At 47.8% G+C, this 15,153-nt stretch overlaps 2 protein-coding genes across 3 annotated transcripts; both read left to right on the top strand.

The window, feature by feature from the left end:
• Positions 1-7,936: 7,936 nt before the first annotated feature.
• Positions 7,937-10,156, top strand: LOC123091723 (G8 domain-containing protein DDB_G0286311). Its single transcript, XM_044513333.1, has 4 exons — positions 7,937-8,258; positions 8,811-9,431; positions 9,516-9,561; positions 9,649-10,156. The coding sequence occupies exons 1-4, from the start codon at positions 8,183-8,185 to the stop codon at positions 9,896-9,898; spliced, it is 993 nt and encodes a 330-aa protein (XP_044369268.1). The 5' UTR covers positions 7,937-8,182; the 3' UTR covers positions 9,899-10,156.
• Positions 10,157-10,523: 367 nt separating this feature from the next.
• On the top strand, positions 10,524-14,698 carry LOC123091722 (protein CHUP1, chloroplastic). Of its 2 annotated transcripts, none has more exons than XM_044513332.1 (8): positions 10,524-10,694; positions 12,018-12,639; positions 12,852-13,157; positions 13,245-13,376; positions 13,495-13,682; positions 13,765-13,876; positions 13,996-14,130; positions 14,214-14,698. In XM_044513332.1, exons 2-8 carry the CDS (start codon positions 12,241-12,243, stop codon positions 14,289-14,291), a joined length of 1,350 nt encoding a protein of 449 aa, XP_044369267.1. In that variant the 5' UTR covers positions 10,524-10,694; positions 12,018-12,240; the 3' UTR covers positions 14,292-14,698. The 2 variants fall into 2 exon arrangements, with proteins under 2 accessions (XP_044369267.1, XP_044369266.1); XM_044513331.1 differs by having other exon boundaries at positions 10,525-10,694; positions 12,849-13,157.
• Positions 14,699-15,153: the final 455 nt, after the last annotated feature.

Here is a 15,153-nt window from a genome sequence, read left to right as displayed (position 1 = left end):
AAGACAAGCAGCATCTTCGCGGGGTGAGCATATATCCGAGCTGCCCGGGATGGACTCACTAGAGTTACTCACCTGTTCTCAAAGGATATACAGGTGAAAACTTGAGCAAATTTAATAGATATGTGCCAGTAGCCCCCCGAGACTTGAAGCAGTATAGACTAACCGTTTTAAGGATCGTTATGACCGCATGTCCTTAAAGAGAGGAACACCATGCTGTCCCAAGAGCTTGAAGCGAGTTGGACACAGCTGAATGCGGCCTCCTCCGAACTATATGAAATGAAGAAAATCCCAATGACCACTAGCAAACGGAAAAAACTGGAGGAGGATAGGAACAAGCAAGCCGAAGAGATAAGGAGCTTAAAGTCTCAGTTACCGGCCGCACAAGAAGAGAACATCAAATTGAAAGGAGGCATATTTGGTACGTCCTCTGAACTATCCAGGGGACTCATCTAATAATGTGACATCTTATAATGTTGTCCCTGCAGGTCTGCTAACCGGGCGTCCCGAAGAAGAAGTGTCCGGATTTCAAGGTGACGTTTTAAAGGAACTGTCTAGAGTGCACGAGTGGGCCTGGAAAGCCATGAAGAGTATGGTCAAAGCCCTATGGCGGTCCGATGCCCCTCCAGAAAGCATGGAGGTGTTGGCGAACCTGTTCAAAGGTGCCCGGCGCCGGTTCAAACTATGGAAGTCGTCAGCATGTCGGGAAGGTGCCCGAGAGGCATGGGCAATGGTGAAGACGCACTACACCGAACTTGATCCAAACCATATGGCCCGAGTTGGACCTCGGGGACAAGATGGAAATGAAATTCCTGTGCACTTGGTGTATGACCAGGTGATGATAGCTGCGAAATATTCGCAAGAAGACTATAGGTTAGATAGCCTTATAGAGGGCATAGGTAAAGAGTAGGCGTTCGATTCTATGTAACAATGTACTTTATCATCGAACTTTATCTCCGACCGAACTTGTAAAAATTTGTCATCGCAGGCCTTCGGCTTCAACCTACGAACAAAGAAGTTGGAGTGTTTCTGGATACTATGTTGAATAGGAAACATTTAGTATGTCCGGAAACCAGGCAATCTGGTCATATTGCTCAAACAGACAAAATGTGTTCGGGGAGTTATGTTATATTACTGCTTAACGTAAGAAACATCTTTCAAGGAAAATAGCTCCGTTAGGGGTTCCTTTCCTTGGGTCGACATGCTGAGTTATGCATTCCGTATTTAGTGTAAACGCAAAATAGTCTGTCGTTGTTTGCCGACCAATTATTCCCTTAAGAATGCTAGCTGTCGGCTTCACCTGTCTGAGGTACAGATCCGGATAACCCGGTTGTAAGAATTGCAGAGGTAGTCTCTTTACACCCTAGCCGAACAATCGGGAACGTAGGGTATAAGCACAGGAGCGAGGCAACCTAGCTTGGCAAAAACTTAACTCATAGAGGTGCATATAATGGAAAAAGATGTATAAAACAATCGACATAGACAATGTAAGCTATAAGCTTTTGATAATAAGCTTCGTTAGAGAAGCCCCCAATTATAGTGGGGTGTATACATTTAAAGATGTGTACCCCTAATAGTGCGGCAGATCCAAACATACCTGGGGATAGAAAAAGGAAAAAAACAAAAAAGGAGAAAGAAAAACCTAGTCAATGTAAAACATAAAGAGGCAGGACTATGCATAAAATCTTCGAAGCCGAGCGGCGTTCCATGGGTTCGGCTCAAGGCGATTATCCGCTGCATTACGAAGGCGATAGGCTCCTCCTGTAAGGACTTCATCTATGATGAAGGGCCCCTCCCATTTTGGTTTGAGCTTGTCCTTTTTCTTTTCCGAGAGGTGTAAAACAAGTTCTCCAACATTGTATGTCTTAGCCTGCACTTCTCTGCTTCGGTATCGCCTGGCCTGTTGTTGATAAAATGCGGAATGAGCCTTTTTCAACGTCGCGCTCCTCTTCGAGTCCGCCTAGGTCATCTTGCCGATCTAGTTCGGCTTCTCGCTCTTCGTACATGCGCACTCGAGGTGAGTCATGAATAATGTCGCAGGGCAATACAACTTCTGCGTCGTACACCATAAAGAAGGGTGTGTATCCGATCGTTCGATTGGGCGTGGTTCGCAGCCCCCAGAGTACGGAATCGAGTTCCTCAACCTAGTGCTTATCTGATTCTCGTAAGGAGTGCACCAATCTGGGATTAATGCCACTCATGATCAGACCATTGGCCCGTTCAACTTGGTTGTTTGTTTGAGGGTGGTATACGGATGCATAATCGAGTTTAATGCCCAACTTAGCACACCAGGTTTTCACCTCTTCAGCTATAAAATTGGAGCCATTATCAGTGATGATACTGTGCGGGACACCATAACGGTGTACCACGCCGGATATAAAGTCAATCACTGGCCCTACTTCAGCTGTTTTTACTGGTTTGGCCTCTATCCATTTAGTGAATTTATCTACCATCACCAGCAAAAATTTCTTTTTGTGGCTTCTCCCTTTAAGGGGACCGACCATATCAAGCCCCCAGACCGTGAAGGGCCAGGTGATATGGATTGTTCTTAAGAGAGTGGGAGGCATATGACTTTGGTTGGTGAAAAGCTGACAGCCCACACATTGTTGGACAAGGGCTTGTGCGTCTGCTCGGGCCATTGGCTAGAAAAACCCTGTCCTGAAAGCTTTGCTTACGAGGGCCCGAGCTGCAGCATGATGACCGCCAGACTAGCATGTATTTCCGCCAAGAGTTGTCGTCCCTCCTCTTCGGAGATGCACCTTTGGAGGACTCCGGTAGTGCTCTTTTTGTACAGTTCACCCTCATGCACTTTGTAGGCTTTAGAGCGCCAAACTATGCAATGGGCTTCATCCTGATCATCGGGAAGCTCCTGTCTATTAAGGTAGGCCAGGAAGGGTTCGGTCCATGGAGCGATAACAACCATGATCTCATGGGCAGAGGGTGTTATTTCTATATCCGAACCCCCGACGGTATCTGCATTGTGTTCGGCTGCTGGGGTGTGACCAGGTCTGTACTAGATTCTATGCTCTCACCCTGCCATACTACGGATGGCTTAAAGAGCCTTTCCACAAACGTGTTAGGTGGGACAGGGTCGCGCTTAGCGCCCATGCGAGTGAGGATGTCGGCTGCCTGGTTACTATCTCGAGCGACATGATGGAATTCAAGTCCCTCGAACCGAGCTGATATTTTTAATATGGCGTTTCAATATGCCGCCATTTTTGGATCTTTTGCATCGAACTCTCCATTAACCCGGGATATTGCGAGGTTTGAATCACTATGCACCTTGAGGCGTTGTATACCCATTGAGATAGCCATGCAAAGACCGTGTAGAAGTGCCTCGTATTCGGCTGCATTATTGGAGTCCGTATACATGATTTGTAACACGTAGCGGACTGTGTTCCTAGTGGGGCATGTCAGGATGACGCCAACCCCCCAGTCCGGCTAGCATTTGGGAGCCGTCGAAGTACATAATCCAGTTGGAGTATGCACTATAATCTTTAGGGAGTTCAGCTCCGTCCATTCAGCGACAAAGTCAGCCAACACCTGAGATTTAATAGCCCGGCGTGGCTTGTATGCTATTCAAACTGTAGAAGTTCGATGGCCCATTTGGCTATGCGGCCAGTGGCGTCCCTGTTGTTGATAATGTCGTTAAGTGGTACTTCCGATAGCACTATGATTGAACACTCTTGAAAAGAGTGTCGTAGTTTTCGAGATGCCATGAAGACCGTATAGGCTACCTTTTGGTAGTGGGGGTATCAGGATTTGCATGGTATGAGGACCTCCGATACATAATAAACTGGTTTTTGGGTGGGGAATTTATGTCCCTCTTCCCCTCGCTCGACGACAAGTACAACACTGACTACCTGGTTAGTTGCCGAGATATACAGCAACATAGGCTCTCCCACACCTGGGGCGGCAAGGATTGGGTTGCTTGCAAGTAAGGCTTTGATTTCTTCCAATTCGGTTGTGACGACATCTGTCCATTCAAAGCTATCAGTGCGTCTTAGTAACTTGTAAAGTGGTAATGCTTTTTCTCCTAATCTGGAGATGAAGCGGCTTAAGGCCGCGATGCACCCTACTAGTTATTGGACTTGCTTTAGGCCTGTTGGTAAGGACAATTGTGATAGAGCTCGGATCTTAGATGGGTTTGCTTCAATTCCTCTATGGGAAACAATGAACCCTAGCAGTTTTCCGGCTCGAACTCCGAAGACACATTTTTCCGGATTGAGCCGTATGTCGTATGTCCGGAGGTTGTCGAAGGTGAGGCGAAGATCGTCCACTAGTGTTTCGACGTGTTTTGTCTTGATGACCACGCCGTCCACATATGCTTCGACTGTTTTGCCGATTTGTTTTTCCAAGCACGTTTGAATCATACGTTGGTAAGTGGCCCCAATGTTTTTGAGCCCAAAGGGCATAGTATTGAAGTAGAAAGGGCCGTACGGGGTGATGAACACCGTTGCGGTCTGATCCGATTCCTTCATTTTAATCTGATGGTATCCGAAATAGGCGTTGAGGAAACACAATGAGTCATGTCATGCGGTGGCATCAATGATCTGGTCAGTGCGAGGCAACGAGAAAGGATCTTTAGGGCAAGCCTTATTTAGGTCTTTGAAATCAATGCAGAGGCACCAAGATTTGTCCTTCTTTGGTACCATGACCAAGTTGGCTAACCAATCCGGATGTTTAATTTCCCTAATAAACCCGACTTCTAGCAGTTTGGCTAGCTCTTCTCCCATGGCTTGACGCTTGGGTTCAGAAAATCGCCGCAGTGTCTGCTTAACGGGTTTAAACCCCTTAATTATATTGAGGCTGTGTTCGGCCAACCTGCGTGGGATGTCGGGCATGTCTGAGGGGTGCCAGGCAAAAATATCCCAATTTCGCGTAAGAATGTGCGTAAAGTGGCGTCCACTACAGGATCCAGCTGTGCTCTGATAGACGTTGTCTTGTTGGGGTCCGTTGGGTGCACTTGAAATTTAACTATTTCCTCTGCTGGCTTGAGTGGATTTGGGTCTCTTATCGAGGATCACATCGTCCTTGTCCACCGTGGACCTTAGGGTGGTTAGTTCTTCGGTCGCTAGGGCTTTGGATAATGCCTCGAGGGCCAAGGATGTGGTTTTATTTTCGGCACAGAGTGCTTTGTCCGGGTCGCTCGAGATTGTGATGATTCCATTGGGTCCGGGCATTTTAAGCTTCATATATTCGTAATGGGGTATATCTTGGAAGCGTGAGAAAGCGTCCCGTCCGAGGATGGCGTGATACCCGCTATTGAAGGGGACCGCATGAAAGAGCAACTCTTCGGACCCGCAGTTTTCGGGCGTGCCGAATACCACATCCAATTTAATTCTCCCAGAGCATCGTGCTTCTCGACTGGGAATGATGCCTCAAAAGGTGGTGTTGCTTTGCTCAATGCGTGTTCTATCAATCTGCATTTTGTGGAGCGTGTCTTCGTAGATGAGGTTAAGCCCACTGCCGTCGTCCGTGAGCATTTTGGTAAGCCGAAAGCCATCCACAATGGGATTTAGGACTAGGGCGGCGGGTTCTCGGACTGAGCAAGCCTTTGGTTCGTCTTCAGTGGTGAAGGTTATTGCCGCGTCGTTCCATGGGCTCAGTGCGGTAACTTGGTGGACTTTGGTGAGGTCACGGAGTACCTTTTTTCGCCGATTATTTGAAGAAAAGGTCACGAAGACCGTGAGGACGTTAAAATTGTCCCTCTTTGGAGAGTGTTTCTCTGGGGTGATGGTGGCGAGGATGGCCTCTCCACTTTTTGCTACCTGCCGTAGTACCCAGCATGCGCGAAGACTATGGGTTGAGTCTGTACTCAGAGTCACATGTATCGGACAGGGCTTGTTAAGGAGTTCGTCAAGAACGGACCTATGTCCCATAAAGGGTTTATTTTTTTTGCCGACGGACTGATGATCGGATGCCTCGCTAGGTTGCATCCGTTTAGTCTGGGCCGCATACTGCTTAAAGGCAGCGGGCTCCAGCTAAGTTTTCTGGGCCTTCCATGTGCTTTCCATCGCACAATACTTTTGTACCACCTGTGATAGTTTCGTGAAGCTTTGTATGTGGCGACGGTCGAGGGCATTCTGTATTCCCTCGTTGGTACAATTGCGATGGAAGACCAAGATTACGTCGTCATCGCAGCAAATTTTGATCTTGTTTTTAACAAGTAGGAATCTGGCCCAAAAGTGATGGATCGTTTCCTAAGGTTGCTGTCGTACATACATCATGTCATATATATCTGGAGGCCCTGAGTTGCTTGGAGAGTATTGATTGTGGTGGGTGGGTGGCTTAAAATTTGAATCCCGACCCATATCTGTGTCTGGAGCTTGCAAAATCTCCAAGGTGACCAGTTTGGGTCTGGGGAGATCCAAGTGCTCCCCTGATCTTGCATCCAAGCCAGAGTTCAGGGGACGTGGAGTCCCCTCCGAAGGGAGAGTATCAGGCTCGAGGGGTTCGGAGACCCGAACATATTTGGTTCTCAACATAGGGGGAGAGGTGTCCTCGGTTCCTTCCTCAACGACCGCTACGAGGTGGGTGATCGGCGGATGATAAATTTCCGTCTGGTCAGGCTTAAGTCCGATCCGACCATAATCTGTTGAAACCCCAAGGGCGGCGATGCGATCTAGCAGCTCATTTAGGGACGAGACGTCTGCCGGATCCATCTTTTTGGAGTACTCGAGACCGATGCGAAGACGGTGTTCGGCAGTTGTTGGGGGTGCTGTACGCTTGATGGCCGTACGGGCTCCTATGATGAAATCGCCGAGCTGGAGGGTCTGCCCAGAAGTTAGGCTCCTTCCAGAGGTGATATTGTCGTTGATGACTAGGCGAGCCATAGATCGCTTTTTGGGACTACACAACAGAGCTCTTAATGAAAGCACCAATGTCGGTGACAAAACCGACAGATCTCGAGTAGGGGGGCACAAGTTTGCGTCTGAGGATCAATGATAACAATGGACAAAGGGACACAATGTTTGCCCAGGTCCGGGCCCTCTTAAAGGAGGTAAACCCTACGTCCTGCTTGATTGTATTTGATGAGTATAGAGGTTACAAGAGTTGATCTACCTCGAGATCGTAATGGCTAAACCCTAGCTTGTCTAGCCTATGAATATTATGATGCCCCCCTACAAACTAAACCCTCCAGTTTATATAGACACCAGAGAGGCCTATGGTTACACCAAGTCGGTTTACAAGGGAAGAAAGAACATATCCGGACACCAATCTTGCTATCCACGCACACAGGAGTGCTACCCGGACACGGGGGATAATTCTCCACACTGTCTTCACGGCCCATCGGTTCGGCCCATATTAGATAGGCCGGACACCTGGGGACCCCTGAATCCAGGACTCCATCACCCGACCATCCATGACTACGCACAGCTGCTTGCGGTCGAATGCGCACAAATCAGACGGCTAGATGCGCTCAAATCCGACAGCCCGGCTGGACAACAACGCGGCCGAGACGAAGGCTCGGGGGGTAGGGATGGGGTGGGAATAGGAGGGATCGCGTCGGGCTGGACAGGGAGGTGGCCGAGAAAATGGCGGCGGCGGCGATGGTGGGATAGGGTTCTAGGGGCGGCCGGTGGAGGGGGGAGAAAAAGGGGCACCTGTGTTCTCGGCGGACGGGCCAGGAGAGGACATGGGCACGTGTCGCGCTCCGTCCACGTGTGTCCATTTCTACACAAACATGACCCATTTCTACAGATGAAAAAGGGCGTTTGTCCGTTTGCTTCCGCGCATTGAGTTGCCTTTTTAAAGATGCGACCGGACCATTTGGTGCGTTGGAGTTGCCCTAACGACTCGGATGGACGTACATGAGCCAACTCCAGATGCTCTTACCAACATTCTTCCCTAACCCTAAAAAAAAACATTCTTCCCTGATGCGGTGCGGTGCGGTGCGGATGGGTAGATAGATACGAGTATTGTATTCGGTATTCCATTCCAGACGGATGCCGCAGTGGCAGTGAGAGCGAGGGAGCGTGCTCTCTCTCTCTCTCTCTCTCTCTCCGCCCATCCCTCTCTCTCGTGCCTCCTGCTACCACCACCGTCCACCACCACCGTCCACCATCACCACCTTTTCCTTTCCCTTCCCTCGGGCGGCCCCCAAAAAACAACACTAGCTGAGGCTGCGGCGGCGACCCACTTCTTTCTTTCTTGTCTGGTTGCGGAGCGGCCGGCGGCGAGGATGGTGGTTCGCCTCCTCTTCCTCCTTTTCCTCCTCGCTTGCTCCCTCCTCTTCCTCGAGCTCCCCTCGGTCTCAGGTACTTCCTCTTCTTCTTTCTCAAATTGCTCTGTCGCCATAAAACCCTGCCACCACTATCATTCTTGTTTAGATCCCCGCCCTGGAGGCTCATCTGCACAAGTATCGCGGACATTTTTAGATTCCCAAATGTACTCTTGCGCTTCTACCTGCGGCTGCAGCACACGATTTCCTTTTCTTGAGGTGATATATGCGACGGACGAACGATTAATTCTGAACTTAACGTCCCCTTCAATCTGTACGCAAATCCTGTACTGCTTCAGCATTTGTGTCTCGATCTGGGATTGGGGGAGATTAATTATGCTGATTTGTGTCATTGTGTGTGCTTCAGATTGGGGAGCATCATTGTGTGGCCCATTCCTTGTCTTTTGATACTACTACTTGCCTACAACTGAGCATGCATGTAACAATAACTTCTTTTCTAACATCTCATTTCACAGCCCTCTTGGGCAATATGCATCTCATACCTCCTATGCCTGTGCTCTATCAGAACATGAAACTTAGCATTCCATGCTAGTTAATCACTCTAAATACTACATTGTTGCTAACACAGGCAAACCAACTGTCCATGATGACTTGGATCCAGCTCAGGTGACCAACCCGACGACGCCCATCACAGTCCCATCCACGAACCCAGCACCAACAATCATCACCGTGCCATCCACGAACCCTACCATCACAATCCCTTCATTAAACCCTTTGCCCACACCTATCACAACCCCCTCAAACGACCCTTCGACCACATTACCATTGCCAACCCCTTCGACATCTGCACCAAACACGCCAGTCACCATTCCTGTTACCACCCCTTCGACATTCCCCCCATCGGCACCACTGACAAACCCAGCGACGAACCCAATGGTGCCTACTGTCGGCACTACACCGCCTACTGCTCCGACCACTACTCCAGTCACAGCTCCAGTTGTGTCAGGGCAGCAAGCCTGGTGCGTGGCCAAGGCCGGCTCATCAGAAACCGCGCTCCAGGACGCACTGGACTATGCGTGCGGTATTGGTGGAGCCGATTGCTCACCGATACAGCCATCAGGGAGCTGCTATTATCCAAATACCTTGGAAGCCCATGCGTCATACGCCTTCAACAGCTATTACCAGAAGAACCCTGCACCCTCCAGCTGTGACTTTAGGGGTGCCGCAGTGCTTGCCAATGCTAATCCAAGTAAGAAGGTTTCTCTTTCTAGATAGCTTCAAGGATTTTCAGTTTGGTGTTCTGAAATATCATGCTCATATCTCCTCTTTGCAGGCTCAGGAACCTGTATATTGGCATCATCAATGTCTTCTCCAACGAGGTGAAGCTTATAAATTTGCATTCTGGTAACATGGAACTCTTGTGTTTAATGCAGTGATGTGTATGGTGAACTATTTCATCTTTGCAGCTCTACTGCTGGATCCACTGCTCCTACTACATCATCCACTAGCCCTGTTACTAGTTCATCTGGTTCTGATCCAGGATCATCAGTACTGAACTCGAGTGGCTCAGGCATTTCTGGATCATCGGACTTTGGGTCGGACTTCCCAGGAGAGGCTAACACTGGCAATGGTTGGCACTCAATCTTGCCCTCTGGCTGGTCCTGGGCAGGTTTGTTCTCAACGCTTGCATTGCCATACGTCGGAGGGATATTTTGAAGAACGAAGCTGCTCCAGAATTTTGGAAACTGTGAGAGTTGAAGTGGTGGCAAAGATTTAGAGTTTTGCCTTTAGCTGTAGTGGTTGTATCCTGTATGAGTAGGCCAGAGTTGTGTGCTAGTAGGAGGTAGGCTTATTGCCTGTATTAACCAGTGGATGTAGTTTCTAGGTGTATCAAATCAAATATTGATTATGTGCACATCTGCTCTTGCAAGTTGTTGTATTTTGCTCAGTTTGAATGTGTGATTTAAACTTGAAGCAGCACATGCAAAAACTTGGAGGTGCGGTTGGGGGTATTAAGTTCTGAGGCGAGTTTAGGTGGTCAATCTCCAACTCTGATGTCAAGTCTAACCACAATTTGAAACTCGGGTGAGCTGTAGCTCTTCAACATATTAATGACCAATCCATGCACTTGTAACACATGGAAGCTTTTGTATACATTTTATCCATAAAAGAAGTGGCTTACCAGTGGATGTATCTGTGCCCTGACACATAAGACTGATATGCACTTTGGGAGTTTGGGTTGCTTTCGTTGGGTTGGTTGTTCAGTGATGTGAAGGGGGAATATTGAGACATTCCACCAACAGCTAGCTAGCTGGGCATTTTCTTTTTGTTTATACATATATAAGATTGCGGCATTCAATTGTTGGTCCTCAGTTTGATCCAAATGTCACACCTACTTTCCCACTATCAGCAACCTGTTCGTGGCATCTATAAGTAGAAGCACCTCTCCACTGTTCTGCTATCAGATTATTTCCTTTGGAGCTGCTTGTCTCTTGCATCCTGCAAAACAAAGGTGTGCCCTTCTGCCCCTCGTAACTTTTTGGCAAGGAATATTATGATGAAATTCATGTGATCATTCTAAATTGGTGCCAATGATTCTGATTCCTATTTGGAGGATGAAGTACTCTGTTGTGATCCACTGCTCCTCTTGGATGCTTTTTTTCTTCTTCTAATTCCATTTCACATGGATAGGACATAGTTCTACCATGGGAGTTGCCTCTTCTCACCGATATTCGCTGGAGAATGAGTTTTGTTTGTTTGTTTGTTTGTTCTGTTGTCACTTAGGCGAGTTAGCTTAGATTCAGTTTAGTGCATGGGGTTGGTCTGTCATGCTTCATGATTATGCCATTGCTTAAAGTATAAAACTAGTTACGGTGATTGGGTCAGTTGTTAAACTATACTAAAAGGCAAAGACAAAAGATGTCAAACACTACTACCAGTCTTCAGTTACATGTGTTTTGGCAATGAACTGATCACTTGTATTATGCCAAATTAATTTTGTATTGAACTAGTGGTGGCTGGTAAGAAAGTCAGGTGGCGCACACACCAGACATGTACTGTATTAAACAAATGAAAAGCAAAGTATGTCTTAAAGTTACGAAAGTAAAGAAAAAAAGAGGGACCGATTGTTAGTGAGCCTTGAACATGAATTGCTTATCTATTTCTTGAAATGCGCAGATTCTGGTGTGCTGCTTCAAGTTAAACTGTATACATTCAGCTAAATGGTTCTCACATGGTCTAGAAGTATATACTAGTGTTCCAGCCACAACTACCCCGGCCTTTTGTCAACTGCCTGCCCTCAATATTAAAGTGTGTGGCTTAATGATTTGGTCTGTATTAGCATTCAATGCTTTATACGCTGCTGCCTTGTCTTTCCACCTGTTTTTCTGCAGTCAGCACTATTTTTTCCCCCTCAGATGGGATTACAAGAACCAATGCATAAATAAATAATTCAGATGCAAGTATACACCAAGTTATAGGAAATGACTGCATGATAAAATAACTAGAGTCTTCATACACCAGAATCATACAAACATGTTTGAGGGACGGTAATTACCATTTGACGTGTAGAATAGAGTAGATCTCGTATTGCAATGCAAAGCAACAGTGTACTGTGTTTTCGGTTGGTTAAATAGTAACAGCACTGGTTTATTGCTGTGTCTCTGCTTTCTGGTCCTATTTGTCCTCTCATGGCCAATGACCGATTGGCCGCTCTCAACTAAAGCAGCCCAGCCTAACCTACTCGCATTAAACACAGCAATGAGGTTCAGGCAGGCAGGCTGTTGCTCTCTCTTTTTCTCACTGCAATTGACACTGATAATTCTCTTGTTTGTAGTATCTGCCGCTTTGCAGTCAACAAAGAGCTGAGCTGTGTGCTGATTCCAGTTCCACAACCCACATGCTGCATGCCAAGTTGCCAATATATATTGCCATCGCCAACCACCACCCGGGCAGCACCTTCCTTTCTGACACTGAGTAGTCAGTTCAGGTCGCAACACAGCAATAAAGGCTAGTAGAACTCTAGGCTTAGGCTGCTGCTCCTTGGATTCACACACGCAATGAAGCAGCAGGTTTTGAGCAACGCCCATGGCGGCAGGATCTCCTTGCCATCGGTGGCCGCGCGAACCAGGGCTCCAAGAGCAGCAGCACCGGTCAAGGAAGCTCCTTCGTCTCCAGCCCCGGCACCCGCCACCCCTCCTCGAGCTAGGAGGCTTGTGAGGGTGAGCAGCAAGGAGGAGAGGGTGGTGACTGGTGCAGCTGCAAAGCCAAAGAGGCACAAGGAGGATTCCGAGGAGGAGACGCGCAAGCTGCGTGGGGAGGTGGAGGCCCTGAGGAAGGAGGTGGAGAGGCTGCAGCTGCTCAACACCGAGCTGGAATGCAATAAGAGCGACCTGACGCACCAGCTCGCCCTTGCGCGCTGCACCATCACCCGGCTTCAGGAGCAGCATGACATCCATGTAAGTTGGGTTCCATGCCACCACAGACCTCTTTGATCACTGTGCAGTTGCTTCTTCTTCCATTTCCTGAAAACGCAACTTAATTAATGTACATCTCTCCCTTTACCTGCAACCTGCTTTGATCTACATGAGATGTCCATGTTCACTCACAGCTGTACACAGCAGCGAGTGGCTAACAGACAGCAAATGATTTTTGATTCTCAATTCAGCAGGCGCAGACCGCTGTGGCGCAACGAAGCAACCAAAAAGAGAGTGCCATGAGCAAACCACAGCCTCCGAAGCCCCCCTCACCGCCGCCGCCACCACCACCACCTAGTAAAATCCTCGGAAGAGCCCCGGCACCGCCACCTCCCCCTCCGCAACGTGGCACAATAGGCACAGTGAACAAGGCAACCGCGTTGGTTGAGATGTACAACTCCCTGAACAAGCGTGACACCAAGAAAGCTGTGACTGTCAGTGCTGCTCATCACAACAGCATCGTCGGCGAGCTACAGAACCGCTCCACGCACTTATTGGCGGTCAGCACCTTGCCATGAAACTGCCCTGGATCTTTTTTGCTAGACATGATTTCTTACTAGATGCATGTATATCTATCTTTTGCTCAGATCAAGACGGATGTCGAAACAAAAGGAGACTTCATCAACGGTCTCATTAACAAAGTTCAGACCACTACTTACACCGATGTGGAGCAAGTGCTGACCTTTGTTGATTGGCTTGATCAACAACTTTCAACTCTGGTAATCAAGCAAACACAATTATATTTGGTTCCATTTGTCATTTTTTATCAGTGCAAGGACGGCAGCTGAGATGGTTGGTGAGGTGGTTACTGATCAACTTAGTTGCTGTAAAATTCAGTCTGATGAGACCGGCGTGCTGAAGCACTTCAGTTGGCCGGAGAGGAAAGCCGATGCACTTCGGGAAGCAGCGTTTGAATACCGGGATCTCAAGTGTGTTGTAACAGAGATCTCTTCCCTGAACGCCGACGATGGCAGCCCTACTTCGTGTGAGGCTACTCTGAGGAAGATATCAAGCATGCTGGATAAGTATGAAATCAATAACCAATTGAGCTGACACGTGATTTGGGTGCTGAAACTTGATTAGTTACTGTACTTGATTGTTTGCCAGGTTGGAGAAGAGCATGAAGAGATTGGTGAACCTGAGGAGCTTGGTGATGCCGTGCTATAAACAGTTTGGAATTCCGACCGAATGGATGCTTGATTCAGGGATTGCTTCGAAGGTAGTCAGTTAATTAATATGTGCGTGTGTTCAGTTGAGAAAAATAGTATCTCTGTATTTGATATTTGCATCAAACAGAGATTAACCTGTTGGGAATTGTTCGTTTGTTTGAATTTGTAGATGAGGGTCGCATCAGTAACACTGGCAAAGGTGTACATGAAAAGAGCCCTCAAGGAAATAACAGCTTATACAGGAGGAGGGAATGAGGCTGCTCTTGTTGCTCAAAGCGTGCGTTTCACATATAGGGTTCACCAGGTATGTACTACCCCCGTCCTTCAAATGAATCAAGGATGAAGCCATATGCTCATTTTATTTGCTTGATTTCTTCGAATTTGTAGTTTGCGGGAGGACTTGACAGTGAAGCGATGCGCGCCTTTGAAGAGCTAACGCAACGTTCTCGGTTGACTGCTGTTTAGCTACTAGATGAAACGAAATGATTGTCGGTGAATGAGATGAAACGATTAACGATATATAGCTTCTCAGAGTACAAATTGATGTCGTGGGTTTTGTATGGAGCATACAGGCTAGTTTTATTTTGAATTGATCAATAAATGTAATTTGTACTACTATTCTACGCGGCACGCCGATCTTGGGAGCAAGGGGCGGAGTGACATAGATTATTTCAGTTCTACTGAAGACTGAAGTATATATACTTGAGAAAAGTAGACACAAACTTTTTGTGTTCTTAAGTACTCCCCGTGTACACAAAAAATGTAGGACGTTTTTGCAGTTTAAATTTACAGAGAGAGTACCATATATGATATGAATGTAACGTTGTAACATTTTGGGGACCAAATGAAGGATGTATGAAGTTTATGTTAAACTAGATTTGCACAAAGTCGACGGTTGCTCATGATTCATGAAGCATCCGTCCATGTGTTTGATGTTCTGCTGCTAACAAACAAACAAGCAAGCAATTCAGTTTCGTTTGGACTCACTTTTTTCCAACTCATCAACAAGTCAAAGGATTTAAGGGTTACCGTTCAAGGTATTTGCAATGAGCAAATACAAACTAAAATTTGACGCTGCTACAGCTTAGGCGCACCGCCACCCTCCGACCGCCCTCCACCAACACACAGCTCTCCTCCTCTCCTCGGAATCGGATCTGCCGCAAACCGGCGACGGCGTCAAATCGGGACGCCTCCGCGTATGATGAAGCACTCCTCTATGTCCAACGGGTTGCCGCCGGGTGGCAGTGGCACCAATCAGAGCCCCCTGCCCTCCTTCCTTCCTCACCCTTCTCATGCCCCGCTCATCCGCTGTCCCCTGTCCGCGACG

The sequence above is a fragment of the Triticum aestivum genome, chromosome 4B (genome assembly GCF_018294505.1).
Source record: "Triticum aestivum cultivar Chinese Spring chromosome 4B, IWGSC CS RefSeq v2.1, whole genome shotgun sequence".
NCBI classification, from domain to species: Eukaryota; Viridiplantae; Streptophyta; class Magnoliopsida; order Poales; family Poaceae; genus Triticum; species Triticum aestivum.
This window is presented reverse-complemented; position numbering and strand designations above follow the sequence as displayed.